Here is a 27,159-nt window from a genome sequence, read left to right on the forward strand (position 1 = left end):
TGTTTTCAAATATTGAAGGTTACTGACTGTCAACTGTAGTAGAAGAAGATATTTCAGGTCTATTCAAGGCAAACAAATAGTTATTTGTTGGGTAAAACTATATACTCAGATCATGAAGAAAGCAAAGTCATAATAGATATCACATGTTTATTAAAAATTTGATATACTGCCCTCAAGCAGAGCCTTCAGAGTGATTTACATAATAAAATCAAGAAAGACAATATAAAGTTAAAACAAACTAAGGAAGAGGAAAGGTAGGAAAAGATAGAAGGAAGAAGATGAACTCAATATAACAGAACTGCGGAATGATAATAGATACAGTATTCCATTAACATCCTCTGCACTCCTCCTACTTAATGTGACATTTAATCTTCTTCTAGAGGCCTCTGCACACAAATATCCTCTTTCACAGCCTTCTCATTACACACCTCTGCTCAAGAGCCCATAAACAGGTTTAATTTGCAGCATTTCTCATGAAATCAAACATTTATAGGAAATATTATTTTAAAAATATTCACTTCTTACACATACACACAAACCAGAGCTGACAGAGAAATTTTCACTCAGCAGGCACACACCATTTCCTCACTAGTTTTTTGTGTTGCTTTAAACTCTCTGCTTTCCTGTAGCTCACAGTAATTGTCCTGGGACTCTTAATGAGATAGCTTCTATTACCGTAAGTGCAGCTTCCCACCATGCTTTTTGCTTCTTTGTCTTTTTGATCACCCTGCATCTCCCAGGTTCTGAGCAGTTCCCAGCAACCCACTCTTGCCTCTCCTCTATAAGTGCTTTAAATTTATTTTGTTTTTTCTTCCTGCTACATTAGTAACTACCCCTTGTTTATAGGCTTGCACTTAGGATTTTAAATGCTGTCTTGGGTTTGTGATTAGCTCCCCAGAGGTATTTTCTATTAATTATTCAGTAGGTTATACTGATTTAAACATATTCATATATGTTTATATCTTTTTCTAAGACCCAGATCATGTTATAAAAATCTTGACAAATGGAAATTTGATGGAAACCAGACAGCTAATTATGATACCTGCAACTGTTCAACTGGATTTCAGGTAAAGTAAATAAAATTCTAATAAGTGATACCTATTCCTAAATGTTTAGTAAACTTCACAAAAACATTGCATTTGAAGCAGAATGCTATTTGTATAGTTATAATATTGGATGAAGAAAGCGTATCCAGTTTAATTATAAGACAGCAGGAAACAGCAATAGCAGAGAGCTTTACCTTGTATACTGGTGTCTTAATGTCATTTCCACCCTAACTGCAACTGACTTTTCAGAGTTAAGAATATGTCATGCCCCTCAGCATTCTCTAGGACAGGGGTAGGCAATTCCAGTCCTTGAGCGCCAGAGCCAAGTCAGGTTTTCAGGATATCCACAATGAATATGTATGAGATGGATTTGCATGCACTTCCTCCCTGAGATGCAAATCTATCTCATGCATATTTATTGTGGCTATCCTGAAAACCTGACCTGTCTCCAGCTCTCGAGGACCGGAATTGGCTACCCCTGCTCTAGGATATCTGTTTTCTCTATGACCAATATTCAACAGGAAATAAGCAGGTAAGAAATGCTCCAACCTGATTGTTTACTGCTAAATGGGTTATCCCTGGATTTTTAGTGGCACATAATTGAATAATACCACTCAAAATCTGGGAGACTGCTGTTAGTGCCGAGGGGGGTCTCGGGGCAGAGTCATGGCAGAGCTGGGATTCTGAGTATCACAGATACTCAGCAGCAGTACCCAGGCAACTATCCAATTAAAGGCTGCCTTATGTTAACTGAGTAGCTTTCTGAGTACAACCATTGAATACTGCCTGAATATTCAGTGTTGGTACTCGGATAGATTCCAGCAGCGGCCACCATTTAAAAAAAAAAATGCTGACTGCCACTGGCTTAATATCACTCCCTCTGATTTTTATATTTACTAAACCTTTATTCAAATACTTTTCAATATTTATGGAACTGCAGAATATGATACTAAACAGTGATGACAAGAACATTAGAATGAGGATAAAGCCCTCAGCTGTTTCTTCCAGTAGACACTGAGCAGTAGATAAAAGCTTAATAAAATAGAAATGTGAAATATTTTCATAAAGTGTGATTGGAGATTTTTTTTAATGATTCTTTTAGTGAATAAACATAATGCTTTTGTTTCTTTTTATCTAATATTTTATTACAAACTATATTTGTTTCCCCTGCTAATGTTTTTACCCTAAATATATTGAATTAAACACTGATTGTAATCCCTTAATTATTTTCCCACTTATTTTGATATTGTATGTATCAGTCACTTAATTTAATTGATTGAAACTTTGTATAGGAATGTTTGTATTTGTCATTTTAATTTGTTTTGATTAATGTCTGTGTGATTTGCTACCCATATTTGGCTATTTTAGCAAATGTACATCGCCTAGAACTTGGAATAGGCGATTAATCAAATTATATAATAAACTTGGATAACTTGGATAACTTTTTTAAAAAAAGAAACCTGAGAAGAAGAATATGTTGGGTAGTTTTTGAGCAGTTTGGCAGGGGAGGAACTAAGGGCCTGATTCTTGAAGTGGTGCCTGCAGCAGCAGGTGCCTGCAAATTGGGCGCATGCCGCGTGCCAATCACCAGCAAAGGCTGCATCGAGAACCACAACTCTCTCTTTTTTTTTTTTTTATAGATAAGCGCCTTAAATGTAGGCCAGCATTTTAAAGGCCTATATATAAGGCGCCGGTCTCATACTTGTGGAGGCACATAGGGATGCATAGGCTTCTTCCGGCACAAATTACATCCATGCTGACCTTAGGCACCCGTAGGAGAATCTATATGCCTCTGTAGGTGCGAGGCACATGCCTAAGAACGGCACCTGTATTTAAAAATGAAAATGTGCGTCCCGATTGGTTCATTAGATGATGGTAGGACGCATATCACCGCTTAACTTCAGGACGCTGTTTGGAGAATTTGGCCCTAAGAATTCAGATGAAAAAATGATCCTACATTACTATTACTATCAGCTGCTTTTTGGTGAAGTCAGTGATCTGTTTAATAATTTCTAATGTATAAGTGTTCACATTTCTAGAAACAAATTGACAGGGACACACTTCTATTATGATAAAATGGAGCATTCCCCCTTCTAATTGCAAACTCTTGCTTATCTGTTGAGGGACTGGGTTTGAAAAGACATGGTATAGTATGTCTCAAGGGAAGAACATAAGAATAGTCATACTGGGTCGGACCAATCCAGCCCAGTATCCTGTTTCCAACAGTGGGCAATCCATGTCACAAGTCCTTATCCCACTCTATTGTATCCTAAATTCCATTTGTACAGTTTGCACTAAGGCCCATAAACCCGGATTCTCTATAGGGTGCCAATATTGGTGGCCACCTACATAGCGGCTGCTGACCACATGTGACAGCACCATAAAGAGAATCGCACCTTAGTGAAAGATAAGCACCAGAAATGTAGGCCAGGGTTTTCCAGGCCTACATTTCCGGTATCTATCTGTGCAGTGAATCATGTGTATGTAGGTGATTTAGGCCGCCTAATACCACTTCTGGTGTTAGCCATGCCCATAGTGGTATTAGGTGACCTAAAATGCCTATGTAGGCGTGATTCCAGCGCTGATTTTTAGGCATCAGTAGTTACTTTTAAACTGAGTTTAAAACATCATTTGAATGGTGTTTTTAACTGAGTTTGGGCACCTATTGGCGCCTAAAAAAAATCGGCACTGGTTAGAGAATCTGGGCCATATTCTATAAATGGTGTCCTACCAGTGACTAACTTAATTGATAAAAGTCATTTAAAAATAATTTTTAAAAATGTAGGTACCTACTGGTGCTTATAAAAATGGTGCCTTCATCATGTCTATGGAGGCGCCTTAGACTCCCTAAGGTCAAAGTAGGCGTGGTTAATGCCGGGAATGACCTTAGACATTCTAAGGCGCTTCCATAGATGTGATTCTCGTCAGAGGTAGGTGCCGGAAATGTAGACCTTTTAAAACCCTGGCCTACATTTCCATCACCTAGCTTTGACGAAAGCCATGATTCTGTAAACGGCAGTATTGCATGATTGACACGTGATTGGCAGCCCTTTTTTTTAGGCAGCCGCCAATAATGGCGCTATTTACAGAATCTGGCCCTAAGTGCAGGTGTGCTAATTGTGACTAGATTCTTTGTGCACTAATGCACATCCATGCGTTAATTTCAGAGAACATGCTAGGCATACCCCCAGCAATTTTTATGCAGCCCTTGCATCTGACAGAAACCGATTTTTGCTCTTGGGGCACTTTAAGTGCAAAAACTTAACTTGCTTTAGTAAAAGACTCCCTAAATCAATATAACGCACATTAACTTATGAATTAATACATGTTAGAGCAGTTAGCACATGCTAATAAGTCCTAAAGCACATTTTTAAAATTGCCATTAAAATAAAATGTATGAAGTGAATTGAAAAAAGTCTGAAAATCAGGGAAAGTCCAAATGAACCAAAAATGTTTGCTCTGTAATATGACCTGCAGGATTGAGGCACATAGGTAACAGGAAGGAAGCATAGAAAATGTTGAACTGCACCTGTTCTGTGAATGAACAGATGACTCCATTTTCGCATGCGACTGTTTTTCACTCATGGTAACACTTTCCTGCTCTGCTTTTCAGCACCTACTGACTTATACCAATGAGGCACTACAATTAGTCCTGGCATATAGCCTTGCATCTGACACGTTCCCTGAGGGCTGCACCTTTACAGTTCCTTTTTATGACATAAGAACATAAGAATAGCGTTACTGGGTCAAACCAATGGTTCATCTAGCCCAGTATCCCATCTTCACGGAGGCCAATCCAAGTCACAAATACCTAGCAAAAACCCAGATAGTAACAGCATTCCAAGCCACCGATCCATGGCAAGAAATGGCTTCCCCTATGTCTGTCTCAACAGCAGACTATGGACTTTTGTTCCAAGAACTTGTCCAAACCTTTTTTAAAAAACCAGCTACATTAACTGCTCTTACCACAAGCAAACAATTCCATTTGAAAACCATTGGTCTATTTTGGAACATCATTGCTTATTCCTATTTTTGTTGCTTGTTTTGATGTGTGCTACTACTTAGTGAATTGATGTCTGTTTTGATGTGTGCTACTGCTTATGATAGATTTTAATTTGGAGGTTTCAAGTAGTTGGGAAGAATTTTTAATTTTGATGTAAACCACTGTGATGTCACTTTGGCTGTTCTGTGGTAGATCAAATTTTAATAAAGATAAGAAGCGTTTGAGACTTTTCTAAAAAAATACATTTTATAGAATCCCATCTTTTTAACCGTAACATTTTGCCAAAGCTACATCTAATTAAGATATCTGAATTTGGCCCTTGCCCTCTCCAGCCTTTATCTTGTTTTCATAGCTTAGATAAAGCACTTAGCAGTATTCAGAGAGATTAAGCCTTTATCCCATTTCTAATGTACATTTAGTGCAGATAACTAGCTATTAGTAAGCCATTACTCAGGTAAAAATTATAGCTGTCAGTATGAATGTTGTCTTCAAACTTTTATATTCTTGGGTTTTTTTTGTTGCAAGTACGGTATCATTAATCAAATATTAATATATAGCACCAGAACTATACCATTTGTAGAACTGTAATTTTGTCATTGTATATATCAGAAAAAAAACCCTAAATGCCAGTTATAGTAGAAATGTCAAGTCACTGAGCTCAGAAAAAAAGACTCTAAGCATGGTATTGTAAAGCTGCCCCCCCCCCTTTTATTCTGTATGCTTGAAAACTGTAATTATTGAGGGCTTATTCTACCATTAGAGAAAGTTTCAATAAGATCAATTTAAAAAGGTCTCCACTCCATTCAAATACCATAGAGCAAGAGCACAAAGTTTTTCATAGCATTTGCCTGTACTGAATCACAGAAAAACATGATTAATTTCAATTTCAGAACATTTTAATTTAGAAATGATTTTTTTTCTTGTTTTTGCCACTCCATTTTGAGCAAATTGAAGGGGAGAGAGATGGTTTAGTAGGAGATCTGTGAATATCAAATTAAAGTAATCAAAGTGGGAGGTGATAAGAATATAGATTAGGGTTTTGGTAATGTGTTCTGAAAGGAGGGGTGAATTTTGGTGATGTTATATACTTTTAGCAATCAGTTGGATATGTTCAGAGAAAGAGAGGAGTTGATGACCTCAAGACTGTGAGCAGACGAGACAAGACGGATGAAACTGGTATCTACAGAAACAGAGAATAGAAGAAGATGAGAGGTGTTTTATAGGGAAAAATTAGAAGTTCAGTCTTGATCATGTTCAGTTTCAGATGATGGTAGGATATCTTTCAGTTTGTGTCTTTAGCGGAATTAGATAAATTAGCAAAAAAAAAAAATTTAAAAATGCTGGGTCCCATTATATGCTGGATAATTATCCTACTTATTTACTGACGAAAGCATCAATGAACTTTAGAGCTGCACTGTTGAGCTGGCTAAGAGCCTCCTTATTAAAGGAATTTTCCCAAAATTGGAGCAAAATAATCCTTACCCCTATACTGAAAAATGTAAAAACTCCTTCAAAGGATTCTACCAACTATCTCTTATTTCATTAAAACCATGGAAGGTCTGATTACAAAACAATTGGAAGATTATTTAGAAGGATTTTAGGTGTGTTGTGGACTGCCAGAAGAACTGACAAATCAATTCAGGAAGAGATAAAACCGACTATGTCACTCGAAGCCCAAATGATGAAGTTACAATTGTCTTATTCTGATCACACTATCAGAAGACAGAGATCACTGGAGAAAGACATCATGTTTGGGAAGATCAAAGGAACCAGGCGAAGAGGGCGACCTGCAATCAGATGGCTGGACATGCTGAAAACAACCATGGGGATGACAATGGAGGATCTTTCCAGACTAGCACAAAACCAATTTCTTTTTAGATCTTCAATTCATCAAGTCACTAGGACTCAAACATGAGCTGATGGCACCTAACAAGAATATTCCCTATACCTCTCAATCTAGTTTCTATGCTGATTACAGCATGGAGACAATGTTAGGAACCTTGGTGACACAGATCAGACATTTGCTAAGTAAAGGGAAACAAGCTGTTATTATGCAATTCAATTTATCAAGTGTATTCGACCTGGCCAATTGGTTTGTTATTGCATATTGGGATAACAGGGAATATGTTAAATTGGTTTAGAGGACTCCTCACAACCAGGTCATGTAGAGTTAAAATGAATGGGAATTTTTCTGGGAATTGGCCTGCAAAATGTGAGGTTCCCATCTATTGCCAATTGTATTCAACCTATTGATGTCTTTCCTGGAAATAAAACTAAAAAGGGTAGGCTACCAGATTTTTTGTCTACACAGATGATGTTACCATTTTAGTACCGATAGTATCCAAAATAAGTGAGATGCAACATGAGATATCAGTTTGTATCTCTCTGATTGGTGAATGGATATGTGCTAACCACCTAAAACTAAATAAGGATAAGACCAAATTTTTATTAATGAGGATAATATCAAATATAGGCCTCCTTTTATGAAGCTCCATTAGGCTTTTTTGTTGCTAGATGTGATGGTATTAGCTCTAACGCTCATATTTATATTTATTCATTTTAGTATTTATATACCACTTATAACCTAAGTGGTTTTCATTCAGGTACTCAAGCATTTTTCCCTATCTGTCCCACTGAGTTCATATTCTATCTAATGTACCTGGGGCAATGGGAGATTCAGTGACTTGCCCAGGATCACAAGGAGCAGCATGGGATTTGAACCCACAACCTCAGGGTGCTGAGGCTGTAGCTCTAACCACTGTGCCACACACTCCCTATGAGCATCGGAGCTTTTACCACCACAGCAGGCAATACAAAATCCTAATGTGGCTTCATAAAGTGTGTGTGTGTGGCACAGTGTCAGATGATATGCTTCAACTTACCTGTAGGCCAGCAGTTAACCAATATCACTTAAAATGCAATTCTATGGATTTATCCTTTCCAAGATCTAGAAGTAAAAGTGTTTTTCTCTTTATTTTCATATCAAGCTGCTAGTGTTTGGTCTACTTTACTTTATGAAACAAGATTAGTTTTTTTAGCTATGCTACGTATTTTTTAAAAAAGTTATCAAAACTAGCCTGATCAAAAATATCTTCTACTATGACAGCATTAGGTTTTCTATTAGTATGTGTTACCTTGTATTAATCTGTAAGTTCCTAGATATACAATTTAGTCTTCTTGTTTGTAATCTGCATAGAGCCATTGAAAAGAATTAGCAGAATATAACAGGCATATCTGTAATTGTAGAGGGGAGCAAGACCAATAAGGTCATTTCTGTTTAAGCATTTGTTGTTTTCTTTGTGCTTTAATTTTGATATTGTGTATTGGTTCAGGCAGGTGGAGAGGCATAATCGAAAGGAACATCTAAGTCCGTTTTCATCTAAGTCGCAAGTCGTCCAAAGTAAAAAACAGCCTAGGACACATTTTCAAAAAATACATCCAAATCTTTTTTTGTTTCGAAAATCGTCTAAGTATATGTCCTGCCGATCTGATCGTCCAAGTCACTAAATCGTCCATCTTTATACCGCATTTTCGGCCAACTTTTCGTCCAAGTCAAAAACACCTAGAATAAGCCCTGTTGGATGTGGGAGGGGTCTGCAAAATGATGGACTGAAACCCAGACATGGCGCCTAAATAGTGGGGTATCTTATAGGGCACTGCTGTGAACTTCACAAAAAGGGTGTCATGTCATCATCTCACTACAGCTCCCTTATAGGTCACGGTGAGCCCCCCAAACCACCTCCAGAATCCCCTAGACCCACTTATCTACCACCCTAATAGCCCTTATGGCTGCAGGAGCCACTTATATGCCAGTACAAAAGGGTTATGGGGTTGTATAGGGGAGTGCACATGTTTCAGTATCAATGCAGTGATTATAGTGGCTTATGGGAATGGGGCCTCCTCTCCATAGGTCTCTAACCCACCCCTAAGACGGCTTAAGCTGCCTCTGTGCTGGACGACTAGGCTTTCCTATGCCAGGCTGCCAGGTGATGATGGTCTGGAGGCTGAATTTTAAAGGTGTGATTATGATTTTTATGGTGTTGGGGGGGTCAGTGATCACTGGGGTAGTGTGTGGGGGTCTATATTATGTGTTTGCAGTGCTTATATGGTCACTTTAGGTGGGTTTTTGTGACTTAGACCATGTTTTAAATGGTCTAAATCACAACGTCCAAGTTCTGTCGATCCTGTGCAGTACGACTAAGTCTAAGCCGGCCCATTTCCTGCCCAACTCCTGCCCTCGACACTCCTCCTTAAATGCCCCATTTAGCGATGGTCGTTCAGCGGCACTATGAAGGCCTAGGTCGTTTAGAAATACATCCAAAACCCGTTTTTATTATCGGCACTTGGACGTATTTTGACAATGCTTGTCCAAGTGCCGACTTAGGCCGGTTTTTGGACATTTTTCTCTTTCAATTATGAGTCCCATAGTGTTCAGGGAAGCAATTGTAAGCTTTATCAAACTCAAAAATAATAAATAGTGCTTTTTTGTTGTATTTGATGGTAATGGAACCATTTTGGTGAGAAGAGATAATCAAGTCTAAGTGCTGAAGTCCTTCGCATATCTGCTAATTTGTTACTTAAGATGCCAGTTATGATAATGGATTTAAATATTTGTATACCTGGGACCTATAGTCAGTAATTCATTTCATATAAACCACTGATTTTTCATCACCACTGATTTTTTGCTGCAGTTCACCAAATTGTTTGATTTTTCAACAATCCATAACTATAGTATGTCATGGGATAGGAGGTAATGTCCTATTATGGACTGAAGAACAGGTTGAAAGACAAAAGACAGGGTAATAATAATAACAATTTATTTATATACCGCAAAGCCGTGAAGTTCTATGCAGTTTAAATCATTTACAAATACATCGTTTAAAATACCATAGAATTGAAGAGAATTAGAAAGTTAAAACCAATGAATAAAAAGCCCTAAAAAATCTGATTATTGCATAATAAAAATTTTACAAATTAACTACCTAAATGTTTTTTTTAAAAATTTTATTATCAATTAGTTACAAACAAAGAATTAACTTTGAAAAGAAAATTAGAAAAATTACAATCAGTCAATTCCACTAAATTAGAACAAATAAAGTTCAAGTTATTGTATAGTCCACAACTGGGAGAACAAATAAGAAGATAAACATCCCTTCCAGGAAAAAGGGTAATTCTAGTATGGTTATAAAGAATAGAGCAGTTAACCTCGGCTAAGTATTAACAGACATGAGTTATCCTGTACTTTCCTAGGTAGCATCAGAAATCCCTTTTCCTTCTAAGAAAAAACACAGCTGTTCTGGGTCAAAGAAAATATACTTATTTCCATGATAATTAATTAAACATTTACAGGGAAACCTCAACTGGAAGGAGGCTCCCAAAAAATAACTTTAGACCTATATTGCAAAAATTCTTTCCTTCGACTTTGAGTCCATCTTGAAACATCAGGAAAAATATAAATGTTTTCACCCAAATAGAAAATCTGTTTTAAGTTAAAGTATAGCTTCAAAATCATGTCCTTATCTTGAAGAAAAATGAACCACTGAGCAGCCTGATGACCTACTAAATCAGTTTGGTAGCAAAGGATTTGCAGGCTAAAATATGTTTTAAAACGTTTCCATTCAGGGAACCCACTCTGAATGGATTTTCAAGATTTTCAATTTTCCATAAATAGAAAGTTTTATCTGAAACCTGTTGTTTGTTAAAAGTTTTGACCTCTAGTATAGTTTGTTCAATCTCCCCAATTTTCTGATTTTGCTGTTGTATCTGAGTTTCAATTTGATTCATAATTTTATTGGAAGGCCAAGTGTTAGTGATATAACGTTGGTACATACCAAATGCAGATTTTCTATTGCTGACCAAAGAGAGTCCAGGGTTACCACCTATGGCTTGAGAAGCGGCTTGAGTTGGGTCAAATGAGACTGATCTTATTCCGGCCGCTGAACTCCTTCACAGCTCATGTCTCCTCCCGACTCACCACCGTTCTCGTTCGGTGCTCCTCCCTCAATCGGCTTCAAGATTGAAGGCGCTGAAGCCTCCACCTCTGAAGCTACTAGCTGCAACGGGTTCTCCCTCCCTAACACTCGCAGGGATCCCTCTAAACGGAGATTCGTCGCAGCTGCATTTCTAGGCAGGGAGGGAGGGTCAGGTCCAGCAGGGCTCAGTGAAAATTTGCTGTCTAGGCTAAGCCTTTCCTGTGGCTCTGCAGCAGAGAAGCCCGTCGCCGAGGGGACTGTAAACCAAGTCATTACAGTCTGATGCGGTGTAGATGTACTAGACAGAGGTAGAGGAGTGATCCTCTGCCTTCCCCTTCTTTCTGGCATCAAAAAAAATTAGCACCAATACTGCCGGTAAGAATTTTAACATTCGCCAAACAGGAGCTCACAAACGCGCATCCTGCTCTGTCGCCATCTTAGTTGTTCTCCTCGGAACCTCAAAACAGATGTGTTTTTAAATATTTTCTAAATTCCCCATGAATTTCAGTAAGCATAAGCAGTTGATCTAAATGGTCAATATTCTCAATGGAGAAGAGTAAATAGTGGGGTTCTATCATAATAATGCATGTGGAGTGGGCTCTTTAAGATCAAAATAATAATATATACCTACTCACTTCTTTTGATCACATTAAATGTAAATTATTGTTCTTATACCATGTATGCATTTCAACAAGGAGTGGATAGCATAGCTAGTTATAAGAAAAATTTGGACAAGTTCCTGGAGAAAAAGTCCATAGTCTGTTATTGAGAAAGACATGGGGGAAGCTACTGCTTGCCCTGTATTGGTAGCATGGAATATTGCTACACCTTGGGTTTTGGCCAGGTACTAGTGACCTGAATTGGCCACCGTGAAAATGGACTACTGGGCTTGATGGACCATTGGTCTGACCCAGTAAAGCTATTCTTATGTTCTTATGAAAAAAGCCTCAGATCCCCATCCTCAGCCAGAACAAATCTTGCTGAAGGACTAGAAAGGGTAAGAACCTCACTGGCTTTAAAAACAAAAAACCTTCTTGCTCAGCATATAATCATTTAGAAATGCTTAGGAATCTTTTTTTTTTCCAATTCTTTATTCATTTTAAAAACCAACATCAAGTGCAACATATTATCAAACAATTTACAAAATAAAGCAGCAGTTAATTCTATCAATTGATATAATAAGTACATATCCCATCCCCCCACACCCTTTCATACAGTATAAAGACAATCAAGAGTAATAAAAATGACCAAGATAAGCAAATTACAATTGAAAAATAAATTAAGTACATATTCCCCCCTCCCCCCCACACCCACCCATTTCTGGATGTGTATATTCAACGGGGAAAACTAGTAATCAATCTTAGAAATGCTTAGGAATTTTAATAAGGATAGAGTTCTCAGACTGGATTTCAGACACAGCTCAATACAGTTCCAAACATGAACTTTTCAATCAAAGCTTATGATGAAATAGACAATAAAGGCAGCAAAAACTTATCTTGTTAGTCAAACAAGGTTACTCTGGTTTCAAAGAATAACGCTGCCTTTACAAACTATGTGCAGTGTCCTCTGTGTTGTCCTGGACAATCTGTTTTACTACTTTGGATCTTGCTAGGTACTTGAGACCTGGGTTGACCACTGTTGTAAATAGGATACTGGGCTTGATAGACCTTCGGTCTGTCCAAGTATGACAATTCTTATGTTCTTATAGCAGAAATATTATTAATGACTAGGAGCTCCTTTTACAAAGCCATTTAGCACGGACCACTGTGGTAACCGCCCCGAAGCCCATAGGGATTTAAAGGGCTTCGAGGCTGTTGCCACACAGCAGCTGCTAGCAAGGCTTTGTAAAAGAGAGAGTAAATATTTATATTATTCATATTACAAAAGTGAATAAGTGAACATCTAATTAAACCAATCACGTTTTCCATTACTGTTTTTAGATATGTAAAGAGCCGAATTCTGTACCGTCCCATACAGAAATTTTCTCCTTCCAAACACTGTATGATATCTCTGGTCAAAACATGGAGAACTACTTCCTGGCAACCAGCAGAGAATTTGTGCAACAGAGGTAAGAACTATGTTCCCTTTTGCCTCCCTGTTAACTCTCTAATATGTAATTCCATGTCAACAAGTTAATCATGTTCACCTGAATTACCACCAAATTATGAAGAGTGAATTCTCTAATTGATCCATATATGTGTTCATATATCCTGTAGTAACCAGGTTACATTAGAAACCTGAATCTTTTAGCTGAAGATCCTTTATCTTTAATTTTCTCATGATATTGGTTAATTTACACAGGTTCTTTATTTAGGGGTTCTTTTACTAAGGCGCGCTAACTGATTTAGTGCAAGCTAACTGATTTTGCATGAGGTAAAACTCTTTATAGTTTATAGTTTAGAAATCTTTCCTTTTAGCTAAGTCTTGATAATAATATTGTAATTTATAGTTAGAGACATATGATCAATAAATTGTTTTATTTTACTTTTGTGATTATGATAAACATACCGAGGGCCTCAAAATAGTACCTGGCGGGCCGCATGTGGCCCCCGGGCCGCGAGTTTGAGACCACAGGTATAGGTTATAAATGGAGGTAGAATATGTAGAAAGATTAGACAGAGTTGCAGGAGTTAGATAGAAATAAGGGTAACTCGCATAAGGAAAAATTAGTCAAAGCAGGACGTGAATAACTCGGATTGCATGTGGATAGGAGAGTGTGACGTAATGGTTAGAGCAACAGGCTCAGCACCCTGAGGTTGTGGATTCAAACCGTGCACTGCTCCTTGTGACCCTGGGCAAGTCACTTAATCTTCCACTGCCCCAGGTATATTAGATAGATTGTAACAGGGAAAATTCTTGAAGTACCTGCACGCAAACCGCTTCGAGTGTGTTTGTAAAACTATAAAAAGGCGGTATACAAGTCCCAATCTCTCCCCACTCCAGCTCCCCCCCCCCAAAAAAAAAAAAAAGAGCCTGAGAGACAGGACGAGCCAGAGTTAATTAGAGCATGGTAGAAAAGGCCACATTGAGGTCTGGCCCCCAGTTGAGCTGGGAGGACAGAAAGAATGCTATAGAAATAATTGAAGAAAGTGAGGGAGTAAGGGAGAGGACTGCACTTATTGAGGAGCAGAAATAGGTCTGCATGGGAATAGAGTATGGTGTGTTCACTCATATCAAACTTACTGACTTACTGGCTCTTCCGGAGGCTGTTATAGGGGAAAACACCCTCTAGGGATTCAAGACAAAGTTAGACAAGTTCCTGCTGAACCAGAACGTACACAGGTAAGGCTAGACTCATTTAGGGCACTGGTCTTTGCCCTAAGGGCCACCAGGGGAGCGGACCACTGGTCTGACCCAGCAGCGGCAATTCTTATGTTCTTATGTTGTCATGAACCAATGGCTGTGCTATAAAAGCCAATGACACTTCCTTCAAAGATTAATTAATTAATAATAGCCATTCATTTAGAGCAAAACCAGAGGGCAGGAAAAGCCTCAGATTTTATATGAGAGTTATATTTAGAAATCCTCCAAACTCTCGTTCTCAGAACTTGGAGAATTTCTCTGAGTGTGGAGAATTTCTTTATATGACTTCCATATAATAATAATAATAACTTTATTCTTATATACCGCCAGACCACAATAGTTCGAGGCGGTTTACAGCAAGAGAAACTGAACAGTCAGCAACATGTACAAATCATAAGAAATACATAATAAGCAAAGCAAATACGCTAGAATAGTAAAATACATAGGTTACAAATCTATCAAATAACCGTGTCTGTACTAATTTTCTGAAGGAGTGGTAAGATGAAACACATGGAATAATTTTACCAAGCCAATCGTTCATTTTGCCTGCCTGAAAAGCAAGAGTTCTGTCAAGAAATCTCTTAAATCGACAGGCTTTTACTGTTGGATATGCAAATAAATGAACTCTACGTTTGGACTTGTTGGAACAATCCCGGAGAAAATGGGAAACCAGGTAGACTGGAGACATACCAAATATTGATTTAAAACAAATACAGGCAAATTTGAACAGGACTCTTGCCTCCATCGGCAACCAGTGTAATTTATGGTAATAGGGAATGTGCCCATTTTTTCAAACCAAAAATCAACCTTACTGCTGAATTTTATATCACTCATAGAGCTCCTTTTACAAAGGTGCGCTAGCTCAAGAGGAGGCAGTAGCAGCTAGCGCACGCAGCAATTTAGCGTGCGCTATTCTGCACATTAAGGCCCTAATGCACCTTTTGTAAAAGGAGCCCATAATCTTTAAAAACTTTTCTTATAGGTTCCCAAGTAAATTATCTATAATAATAAAACCCTAGAGTGCACATGCGCTCTTGAAAATTCGTGATTCCTGGCACCGTGAGGTGTGCTTCTGTGGCAGTATTCTATTTGACACCTCACGGCGCTTTCAGGGGCTGGAGGCATGTGCGGTGGCTGAAGGCGCGCGACTGTGCTCTCTCCCTGCCCGCGTCCTCGGCGGAGAACACACCTCCCGCCCTCACTCGCCGCTGCCGCTGCCACTGCCACCGCTGATCCTTCTCTTCAGAGCAGCCTGCGATCGTGGCCGGCTTTAAAGAACCTCGCAGGCCGCTCTCCAACCTCAGTAGCACGCTCCCTCTGACGCACGGGATCGCGTCAGAGGGAACATGCTACCAAGTTGGAGAGCGGCCTGCTAGGTTCGCTAAAGCTGGCCACCACGATCGCAGGCTGCTTTGAAGAGGAGCAGGCCAGAAGACGCCGGGATGGAGGCAGGGTAAGAAGGGGATCAATACCGGGAGCCAGGGGGAGAGGGAAAGGGAAAGGGGGCTGCTTTGGGGGGAGGTGTGTGCTGGGGGGAGACAGAAGGGGTCATGGATAGGGACAGGGAAAGGGGGCTGCTTTGGGGGGGAGGTGTGCTGGGGACAGACAACTTTGCTCTGGGGGGAAGACAGAAGGGGCCATGGAGAGACAGGGAAAGGGAAAGGGGGCTGCTTTAGAGGGGAGGTGTGCTGGGGACAGACAGCTTTGCTCTAGGAGGAGACAGAAGAGGCCATGGAGAGATAGGGAGAGGGAAAAGGGGCTGCTTTGGGGGGAGGTGTGCTTGGGACAGACAGCTTTGTTCTGGGAGGAGATAGAAGGGGCCATGGAGAGATAGGGAAAGGGAAAGGGGGCTGTTTTGGAGGGAGAGGTGTTCTTGGGGCAAACAGCTTTGCTCTGGGGGGGAAGACAGAAGGGGCCATGGAGAGACAGGGAGAGGAAAAGGGGGCTGCTTTGGGGGGAGGGGTGTGCTGGGGGGAGACAGAAGGGGCCATGGAGAGATAGGGAGAGGAAAAGGGGGCTGCTTTGGGGGGAGGTGTGTTGGGATCAGACAGCTTTGCTCTGGGGGGAAGACAAGAGGGCCATGGAGAGACAGTTAGGGAGAGGGAAAGGGGGCTGCTTGGGGGGGGAGGTGTGTGCTGGGGCAGACAGCTTGGCTCAAGGTGAGGGGGGGGAGACAGAAGGATACAGACAGCGGCCAAGGAGAGAGAGATAAAGAAACACAGACAGACAATCTATTCTAGCACCCGTTAATGTAACGGGCTTAAAGACTAGTGCTACAATAATCAAGGATACTTAAGGCTCCTTTTACAAAGTTGTGTTAGGGCCATAACGCGCGGAATAGCGTGCGCTAAAATGCCACGCGCGCTAGCCGCTACCGCCTCCTCTTGAGCAGGCGGCAGCTTTTCAGGTAGCGCGCGCTAATCCGGTGCGTGCGCTAAAAACGCTAGCGCACCTTTGTGAAAGGAGCTCTTAGTATATATGACTGGACTTGCAAGCGAAACGATGCTGCATCAAAGTATTTCTTAATGGTTTGGAGTTTCCATAGAACTGAGAAACATTTTCCTACCCTCTGGTTTTGCTCTAAATGAATAGCTATTATTAATTAATATTTGAAGGACGTGTCATTGATTTATGAATAAAGTAGGTGAGCCCCTTTTGGAGCTGTTTTGCATTGCAGTTGTTTTCCCTACTATCCATTGCACAGCCTTTCCTCTACACCAGGAGACAATCAAAACCAAATTCTTCCTCATTGCCTCCATGAATACCTTACTGCAGTGTTCCAGTACAGAACTGAAATTTTTAGGAAAGTTAGCAATCAGTTGGGAAAGTATACAAGAAGTACTTTCATTTAACAGCCCAGATACAATAGCATGGTCATGTTGTTGGCTACAAGGGCAATAACTACAGGCAGTCCCCAGGTTAAGAACGAGTTACATTTTTAAAGCTGTTCTTAAGTCAGATCTGTATGTAACTCAGAACTTGTAGATTTTAAGTTCCTTGCTGCTTACCTCTGCTCCCAGCTGACAAAAGGGCCAACTGTCCAACCAGTGTTCCCTCTAAGGTACAGCATGCGCAACCACACACTGTTCTTAATGTGGCATGCATCATTCCTGAATCTGCTGTAGGAGAAGTGTAGGAGTCTATGCCACTGGAAATACTCCTCAGTGAAATCAAATGAAGCCGCAACCGCATTCTTAAGTACGAGTTGTACTTAAGTCGGGTGTCTGTAAGTCAGGGACTGCCTGTATCGAAAGCCTGGAACAGAAATATACACATACGAAAACAAAGTTTTCACTGCACAACCAGTTTTTTTGGATGCTTTCTAGCATATTTATCTCTCTTCGCTTAACTCCCCTGGTAAGTCTCTCCTATCTGTGCCCTTCTCTTCAACTGTCAAACCCATCCCTTCTACCATGCTGCACCATATGATTGGAACATGCTGCCTGAATCCCTATGGCGGGCTCCGTCTCATTCAAGGCCTATTTAAAAGCCCACCTATTCGAGAGTGCTTTTGACTCCTAACTCCTCTCACCTTAGGTTCTGCATTCAAAACCCTATATGCCATGTCTGTCTGTCCAAGTTAGATTGTAAACTCTTTCGAGCAGGGACCATCTATAAATGTCAAAATGTACCGCGCTGCGTATGCCTTTCAGCGCTATATAAGTGATAAGTAGTAGTAGTATTTTCAATTTAGTGATTGAAATGTGTTAGTTTTCAGAATTTACATCTACTGTCTATATTTTGCACTGTTCAAGAAGAAATGTATTTCTGTTTCTCTGTTGTTGTATTGCATGCAGAGTCTGGCATCTTAGGGTTTTGTTTGTCTATATTAGAACTTGGGTTGTGGTCCTGTATTTGCATAGGGTTTATCTGTGTTACGTACATGTGACCAAGGCCAGGTATTTTGGTAGGAATAAATGTCATGAAGTGTTATTGGTATCATGGCCCCAAGTAGGAACATATTTATTGGCAATTTGTCTGGGCTTAGGAAGACTCCAAGCTCGGGCCACGTCTGAAGAGCCTCTATACATGTGCGGATGTCAACGTGATGATATCACACGCATGTGCACATGAGTCATCACGTTGATGTCCACGCATGCACAGAGGCTCTTTAGATGCGGGCCAGAGCTCGGGAAGGAGACATGAAGTTCATGTGGGGGCGGGCCTGGGGGTATAGGGCGGGCCTGGTATGGAATGGGGCTGGGCTGGGGTGGAATGGGGTGAGGCCACATGTCCTCTTTTTTTTTAAAAAGGAAATCTTGTAACCCTACACAAGAGGAAAGAGAGCTGAAATATGAGAAGAGAGGCAAAGAAGGTCCAGCTAAGGGCAAAAAATTCTGAAGAAAATGCAGGATTTCGATAACGATTTAAACTTTTTAAAAGGTGGTTCATGGTACAAAAATGGAGGAAGCTGATGCCACAAGATCAGCGCTAGGCACCTTCTATAATGGATTAAAGTATTTGGCAGTCAAGCAAGGATACATTCAAATGAGAAAGGCAACAAATGTTCTACTAAACACTGTTTTAATGTAGATATGGAGGATGGAGCTTTGGATTGCCTTTACCTAGCCATCTGAAGTTGGATATAAAGCCAGTGCCTGACAACAGAACACTTAATAAGGTAATTAAGAACATATATCCTGATTTTCCTACTGTACCTAAAACTGGAAAACTGCTTCTATGATAGAGGTGTCAAAGTCCCTCCTCGAGGGCCGCAATCCAGTCGGGTTTTCAGGATTTCCCCAATGAATATTCATGATATCTAATTGCATGCACTGCTTTCATTGTATGCTAATAGATCTCATGTATGTTCATTGGGGAAATCCTGAAAAACCGACTGGATTGCGGCCCTCAGGTAGGGACTTTGACACCCCTGTTCTATGCCAATCAGCCTTGAGTCCCCTGAATTCAGTAAAGTTACTCTTCTCAGAAATTGCCTGACCTAGGTTCAACTCAGCTTTTTAAGATATTCGTCATTGGACAAAATGAAGATAATTCTATAACTCTGTACATATAATTAAGCACCCGGTGGACACCTGCTCAAAGCCTTCTGATCTCGCTCTCTCCGAGATTCTGAATCTGAGAATCTCGGAGAGAACGAGACCAGAAGGCTTTGAGCATGCGCAAATGCTCAAAGCCCAGTCCAGCCCGGCAAAAGGAAGAGGGAGGATCTCCCTCGCACCGCCCAGCCTAGCCCAGCCCAGCCCAGCCCAACGAGGGAGGATCTTCGAGCACTGGCACTGGCACGTCCTGTGCATTGGTGCTGGTGCCGGTGCCCAATCGGGTAAGCAACCAATGTCTTTGCGGTGCTGGGGGGGATGTAGGATCGTGGGGGAGGGGGGGTTACGTGAGCGGGGGGAGGGAGGATGCCGGTTCGCAGGCCAGAAGAGGGAGTAAGCGGGAGTGGCGGGAGGAGGTTATAGCAGCATGCGCGGTATATGCGTGTGCGTGCTATATAAAAAATTTTTTTACACAAATGGTTTGGACCCGCGCGCTATATGCGTATGTTATTATATACGTATGTGCGTTATATGCGTGAAAATACGGTAATTGATACAGTATATATGCACTTATGTGCTTAGGCATAAATACTTACGCCATCTACACAACTGGTATAAATGCACATGCTTAGTTATGGGAGATATGTGCATAACTTATATTGTAGCATTCTATAAGCTAGGGATTCATAATTTAAAAAAAACCCACGTCTAAAAAGTGGCCTAAATGAGTACCTGGACAATCAAAAAGCCTGATTGTCCAAGTACCCATAATCAAAGCTGGTTTTAGACGTATCTAAAACCAGCTTAGGCCTTTCCCCTGCCTCTAAAAGCATAGAGTGAAAAGAGGCATTTTTAGAGGAGAGGAAAGGGCGGGCGGTGGGCGGGAGGTGGGCCGACCTACACTTAGGCGTATAGCAGGTATAACCAAAACATTTGATATGTTGACTAGTCGGCACTTATACGTTTTGACTTAGACCAAGTCAAACAGGTATAAGTGCCGAAAAAGGGGCAGCTAAGCTGATGGCGGCTGGTGCGATCAGCTCAGCAGCCCAGCAACCTACTACCTCCCCCCCCACCGCAACCATCACGGCAGGAGAGATGCCCAATCTCTCCTGCCATGGGTTATGGCAGTTCGGGTAGAGGAGTGATCGCATCGCGGCAGGGGAGATGGCCAATCTCTCCTGCTGTGATGAATTACCCCTCCCCCCCCGCCGACAACGATCCAGGCAGGAGGGAGCCCAAACCCTCCTGCACCGCTGCACCCCTGAACCCCCCGACACTATCAGGGCAGGAGGAAGCCCAAGCCCTCCTGCCCCATGGTACCCCCGAACCTCCAACACGATCAGGGCAGAAGGGAGCCCAAGCCCTCCTGCCCCGCGGCACCCCCGAACTCCCCGACACTATTGGGGCAGATTATTATAATACTGGTATATATGCATGTATGTCTGCATATAGATGTGGAAATGTGGAGGAGCATGTGGCGCGGTGGTTAGAGCTACAGCCTCAGCACCCTGGGGTTGTGGGTTCAAACCCCACACTGCTCCTTGTGATCCTGGGCAAGTCACTCAGTCCTCAATAGCCCCCGGTACATTAGATAGATTGTGAGCCTACCGGGGCAGATAGGGAAAATGCTTGAGTACCTGATTGTAAAACCGCTTAGATAACCTTGATAGGTGGAATATAAATACCTAATAAATAAATATCTGTTATTCTATAAATATGCATATCCATTATCTTACATAGCTTGTATTATGCAGACATACATAAGATTAGAGCCTGAAAATTGGTGCAAAGTCCACAGGTAAATAATACTCTGGACTTTGCCTTGTGCAGACAGAATGATGTGTGTTCCCTTTGGAGACAGTTCTATAAATGGGCGCCTCCATTTAAGTATCCCAATGCCATGTGAGAGCCAGCGGCGTAGTAAAGGGGGGGGGGGTTATTGCCATGGGCACCGTTTTTGTGGGGAGAGGTGGCATCGGTACCAGCACCTCTTCTCCTCTCTGCCCTCATGTACATCCTTTAATGCAGGGGCCCAGTTACAGAATTTCCTTTTAGGGAAAGGGAACGGGACTTGTATACTGCCTTTTTGTGGTTACACATTCAAAGCAGTATACATACATACAAGTACTTATTTTGTACCCGGGGCAATGAAGGATTGGGCGACTTGTCCAAGGAGCAGCACTCAATCTTGCATGCAAGTATACACGTCCTATGGATTCTAAATATGGCAACTAAACTCGTATGCATAAATTTGTCTGCATGATCAAATTGCATGTGCAACTTAAATTGTTTAATGAGCCAATTGATGCTGATAATTGGCCACTTACAAGCAATTATCAGCACTCATTGGCATTAATTAGAATTTATGCGCATAGTTTCCTAAGTGTATTCTAATGCACGGATCTGAAAAGGGGCGTGGGTGGGCCATGAATGTTCCAATACACCTGGGTCCACGCAGAGTTTAGTAGGGCATTCAGAAAAATTGAAAGGAGACAGATTCAGAACAAATGTTAGGAAGCTCTTCTTCACTCAGAGGGTGGTGGACACCTGGAATGCGCTTCCAGAGGAGATGGTAGGGCAGGGTACGATGGGTTTCAAAATGGGATTAGATGATTTCCTGAAGGAAAAGGGGATTGAAGGGTATAGTTAGAGGGTTACTATACAGGATATTTAACGGTAAGGGAATAAAATGTTTTAAGTAAAAGATCACTTACAGGTCATGGACCTGGGGGGGCTGCCATGGGAGCGGACTGCTGGGCATGATAGACCCATGGTCTGACCCGGCAGAGGCAATTCTTATGTTCTTATGTTCTTATGAGTCTCTTTCGTTTGAAAGGAAACTCTGCAATGAGAAAGCACAGAATTAAGTTAAATGGTGATATGCTCTGGAGTAATCTGAGGAAATACTTTTTTAATGGAAAGGATGGCAGATGCGTGGAACAGTCTCCCGGAAGAGGTGGTGGAAACAGAGACTGTGTCTGAATTCAAGAGGGCCTGGGATAGGCACGTAGGATCTCTCAGAGAGGGAAAGAGATAATGGTTACTGCGGATGGGCAGACTAGATGGGCCATTTGGCCTTTATCTGCCGTCATCTTTCTATGTTTCTATGTTACACCAAGTTTTAGTTGGCATAAATGGCCACGCCTAAATTTTAGTCATGGGGCCAGCTGCTATGTATATGTATTTCTATAAACCACAGCTAACTTTAGGCACAGTTTATAGAATAGTGCTAAGCCCTTTTTTTTTCCTGTGCCAATTTTTCCGGCACTATATTGTGGCCGGGCCAGATCCCGAGTAGGTGGGAAAACTCCGGCTCGGACCATAGATAAGATTTTAGGAACACTTTTTGTATGGTTGGTCAAAGGAAAACCCGGACCCTGGACTTTTCACAAAACTTCACCGGGTTTATTAAAGTGCAAAAAAAAACTTCCCCGAACTGAACACTAGACATAGTCATTAATTGTGCAGTACATTTTACACAAGTCCAGGGCACGCTTGATGTGCCTCCGCTTAGGACCTGATAAGCTTTGTCAACACATTGGAATCATAAAAAAAACAAAAAAACAAAAATGTTTCTGCAGTTTCTTCACTGCCTCTGTATTGTCCCCTTTCAGGACTAAGGGCTTCTCCTAGCCAGAGTTGGCTTGTTACTTCACAGCTGAACACAACAGGTGTCAGCAAGCTTTCCACTATACTTTCAGAAAAAAAAAACACGTTTTTGACTTTTATTATTTTTCCTCTCTCTCACTCTGTCCCTCCCCTTTGAAGGATGTTCACAACCTGGACACAGGCTGTGCGGGGCAAGCCTCCCTTTTGCTAAGGTCTTCAGCCCCACCCGATTATTCCCTTAACATCCTGAACTTTATTTCAAAGGGCTACTGGGAGAAATGAGGTTCTAGGAAATACTTTTTCCTTCCTTAATTGGGTACTGCTGCCATGCCTTTTGCAGGGAGCTTTCCTCCTGCTCAGGTCTCAATGTCCATGTCTTCTCCCCACATCCATTCTTCAGTGTCTCCCTCACTGAGCATTTCCCATGCTGGCTCCAGGGAACTAGGGCTCTCCACGAAGTCCTCCACTTCTGTCTGTTCCTCACATCCCCTCTCTGAATGCCTCCCAGCCTTCTCAAATCATTTTCCCCTTCAGGAACAACCTCCAGCCCCTCACCCCAAAATGTATAGGAAAGTTATTGTATTTCCCTGGAGTTAATCTCTCTCCCCGAGTGGGCTGGCGTCCTGCAAACTTTCTTGGCTGGCTCGTGGGAGAAGGGAGATAGCTGCTATCTTGGTGTGGTGCTGGGCTCCTACAATCAGGAACAGCTGAGCCTCCTCCTCCTCCCTGATTACTCTGCCTTCTGCCTATTTGAGGTTTGCATGGCTGCCGGGCTCGGTGACCAACTCCACCCCTTCTGTACTGATCTCCTGTTTCTCCCTACTCTTGGGAAAGGAGTAATAGGGACTGGATTGTGATTTCTGTGCCCTCCCTTCCTGAATTCCGGGCTGGTTCCACCTCTGCTTTTCCTCTATGCTATTTGGCTGTACTACCCTACCGTTTGGCTGTAGGCTTTATTTTAGAGCCTACAGCCTTAAGGGCTGTATTTCTGACTGGACAAGCAGTCTTTTTACCTGTGACATGAGCTTCCCTGTCACAATATACAGACTCTGACCACTTGGGCGCACATTTGTATGCATATGTTATAAAGTTGTAGCGATTATGTGCACAAGTTAGTTGCTTAATTAGATGCAGATTGGAACTAACAACCATTGCTCAGTATTAATTAGAGTTAATTGGTGCTAATTGGCACTCATTGCAATTATGTACATAGCTGCATTTAGGCACTATTCTAAAATGTTAGCCCCTAAAAATTATTTAGAGTGTAACTGCAAGAGGGACGTGGATTTGGGAGTATGGCAACCACTTACATGCTAAGCTTTTAAGCTTGTAACTGCTGCATGTAGACATTTATTTAAATTTTTCTATTCCGCACTATTTACCATTCTAAATGGATTCCAAGAAACCTAACCATGAATCAATAACAACAATATAATAAAAAAATAAAACTTCTCTTTTAAACTAATCCAGCATCTATGCCTTTACATCTGCTATAAAGCTTAAAGTTACGCACACAAATGTGGAAGTATTCTATAACGGCAGTTACACATTTAATTGCTATTATATATGAGTTGCCATACTGGGACAGACTGAAAGGTCCATCAAGCCCAGTATCTTGTTTCCGACAGTGGCCAACCCAGGTCAATCTTAATTCATACTTACCACACACACTTTAGGTGCCTAACTTTAAGCATCCTGTAGAGAATTACCCTCTATAAATCCAGTTTTCTAGATTAACACTTTTATTTTTCTAGTCTTTAAAAAATTTATCATCATCTATCCCAGGTGTGGTATAATCCTGAAGGATATCATAGCCTTCCGGCCTTTCTCAACAGTCTGAACAACTTCATCCTGAGAGCTAACCTACCCCAAAATAAATCATCTCAATATGGTATGTGCTTCCTTTAAATATTCATCATTATATTAATTAAAAATACAGCAGCAGCTCCAACCTGATGCTCACACCGGCTTCAGCACTCCCTCTGATGTCACTTCCTGGTCTTGGGATCAGGAAGTGACATCAGAGGGAGAGCTGAGGCCAGTACGGGCTGCAAGTTGGAGATGTTGCTCACGCCAGGGAAGTTAGAGTCATGGGGAAAGGGAAGGGGTGTGCATGTGGCAAGGGGGGAGGGGTGGAAAAGAGGGCTGGAGCCGCCACTTCCTTGGGCGACTCCCAACCTCATTACTCCACTGGTGGGGATTCCTATCTTTTACTTCTGGAAGTGGGCAGCAGGGAATAAATCTTCCAACTAGCATCTGCAGTATTGCCAAATGCTTTTATTTGGTAGCAGTAAACATTTCACATTAACAAAAGACAGTTTTTAAACTGGCTCTCTCTTTTTTTCTTGTTGTTATTTATAGGCATATCTACATGGAGTCATCCTTACCCAGGATCGATGAAAAGGGAACAAACCATGTAAGAATTTGCATTACATCCAATCTGCACTTGCCAGTCCAGTGTTATACAATGTTAAGGATTGAGGACATTTGTTTTAGCAAAAGAAACATACTGTAATAGGATGGCAGTATACAAGTTATCAGAGGGGAAAATAGCAGAAAGAAGTTGCTTTATTCTGAGGAGAGTAGTAGGACATGAGTTCAATGTTTCTTCATAAGTTCCTGTAGAATAAATCAAATCTTGAGCTCTGGGCATATTTATCAGAATTTTCCTTCTTGGCATTTCACTGATCTTTATGAGACTTGAAACATTGTTTTGTTATGTTTAATTATTGGTATACTCTACCGAATATACATGGACATACAAACTATAAACTTAATGAAAAACAGGAAAAGGTATATGTGCATAGAACGAACACATGATAACATATACAAAGAGGGGTTTAAACTTAACTCTAAGTACGAGGGGCCGCTGAAAAGTTCAAAGCCCAACCAACAAAGTTGGGGCAGTCTCCATCAAGGCCTATTTTCCACTTTTTTTCATTCCATATTTTTCCGATAGAATGAAACGTGGAAAATCACTGGACTAAGTGTATAGCCCTCAATGGAGACTGCCCCAGCTTTGTTGGTTGTGTAGAGAACTTTTCAGCGGCCCCTCAAAACATCAAACATCAATATTTCAATCTGGGACTCTTTCCATTTGTACTTTTTTAACCATTCAAAATTTTAACAGATGTGTGAATAAGTAGTATGGCCTAAACCTTGATGGCTTGTGTTACTGCTCACTAATTTCAAGCTTATGTTAATTCAGCTCTTTGTGTGCACCCCTCTGAGGAGTGGCAAATGTATGGTAGTAGTAGAGACCAAGAATACTGCCATAAGCACAGGAGAGCTGCAAGAGCAGGTGAGCCACTCAGTGGCTTAGCGAGGGTGAGAGGTGCCTGGGGCAGTGGCACTCCTCCCCCGCCCTCTTCTCCTTACCCCCCCCCCCCACCTTCACACGGCCCCGTTCCCTCTAAGCTGAGCAGGTGTCCTCCAGCTGCATTGCTACCACTAGGGGGTGGAATATTTTCAGTCGCTAAGGACAGGTATGTTCCCTGGAGTCCTGCAGAACTTGCCTGTCCCTCACAATTGAAAAATGTGACAGTAAAACAGCACCCTCTATTGGTGAGACTGTGGGTGGAGGACTCCTGCTCAGCTTAGAGGGAACAGTGCCCGGGTCCTCAACCCCCCCTTCTGCCACACGCATGCCACTTCCCTTCGTACCTCTGTAATGTTCCTGGCGCAAGCAGCAACCCTCAAGTTGCTGTCGTGCCAGTGTTGGCTCTTTCTCTGATGTCACTTCCTAGGCGCAGGTCCAGGAAGTGACATCAGAGGAAGAGCCAAAGCTAGCACAACAGCAGGTTGGGGGTTGCTGCTTGTACCAGGAATGATACAGAGGTACGGAGGAAGGAAAGCAGTATGCACGCACAGCAGTAGGGGGGTGGGGAGGAGCGGGGTAGGGTGGGTGGAGAGGAGGACGGGTGCCTGCGCCCTCACCAAGATGGCACCCGAGGTGGACCTCCCCCCCCTTACTACACCACTGAAGCCACTTGGTCTGTGGCAACAGGAGAGTTACAGGGGCTGCTGGTCCACATAGAGCAGGTGAACTATGGGGAAGGCAGAGAGGAGGGATGAAGCGTCAATGAAGAAGGGCAGACTAGATGGGCCATTTGGCCTTTATCTGCCGTGATGTTTCTGAGGAGGAAAATGAGAGTGCCTTGCATAGAAAGAATGGGAGGGAGAAACTGCCTTGGGTGGAGAGAATAGAGGGAGAGAGATCCTTG

The 27,159-nt window shown here is 41.8% G+C and overlaps 1 protein-coding gene across 5 annotated transcripts in view; it reads left to right on the forward strand.

Moving 5' to 3' along the window:
• Positions 1–27,159, forward strand: part of ABCA12 (ATP binding cassette subfamily A member 12) — a 604,574-nt gene that overhangs the window by 463,536 nt on the left and 113,879 nt on the right. For all 5 annotated transcript variants that reach the window (XM_033946149.1, XM_033946152.1, XM_033946153.1 and 2 more), the window contains 5 exons: positions 974–1,067; positions 12,962–13,089; positions 18,858–18,945; positions 24,722–24,827; positions 25,298–25,352. In XM_033946149.1, coding sequence (XP_033802040.1) covers positions 974–1,067; positions 12,962–13,089; positions 18,858–18,945; positions 24,722–24,827; positions 25,298–25,352 — 471 coding nt within the window. The remainder of the gene's footprint in view (positions 1–973; positions 1,068–12,961; positions 13,090–18,857; positions 18,946–24,721; positions 24,828–25,297; positions 25,353–27,159) is intronic.

Source organism: Geotrypetes seraphini, chromosome 5 (assembly GCF_902459505.1).
Source record: "Geotrypetes seraphini chromosome 5, aGeoSer1.1, whole genome shotgun sequence".
Classification (NCBI taxonomy): domain Eukaryota; kingdom Metazoa; phylum Chordata; class Amphibia; order Gymnophiona; family Dermophiidae; genus Geotrypetes; species Geotrypetes seraphini.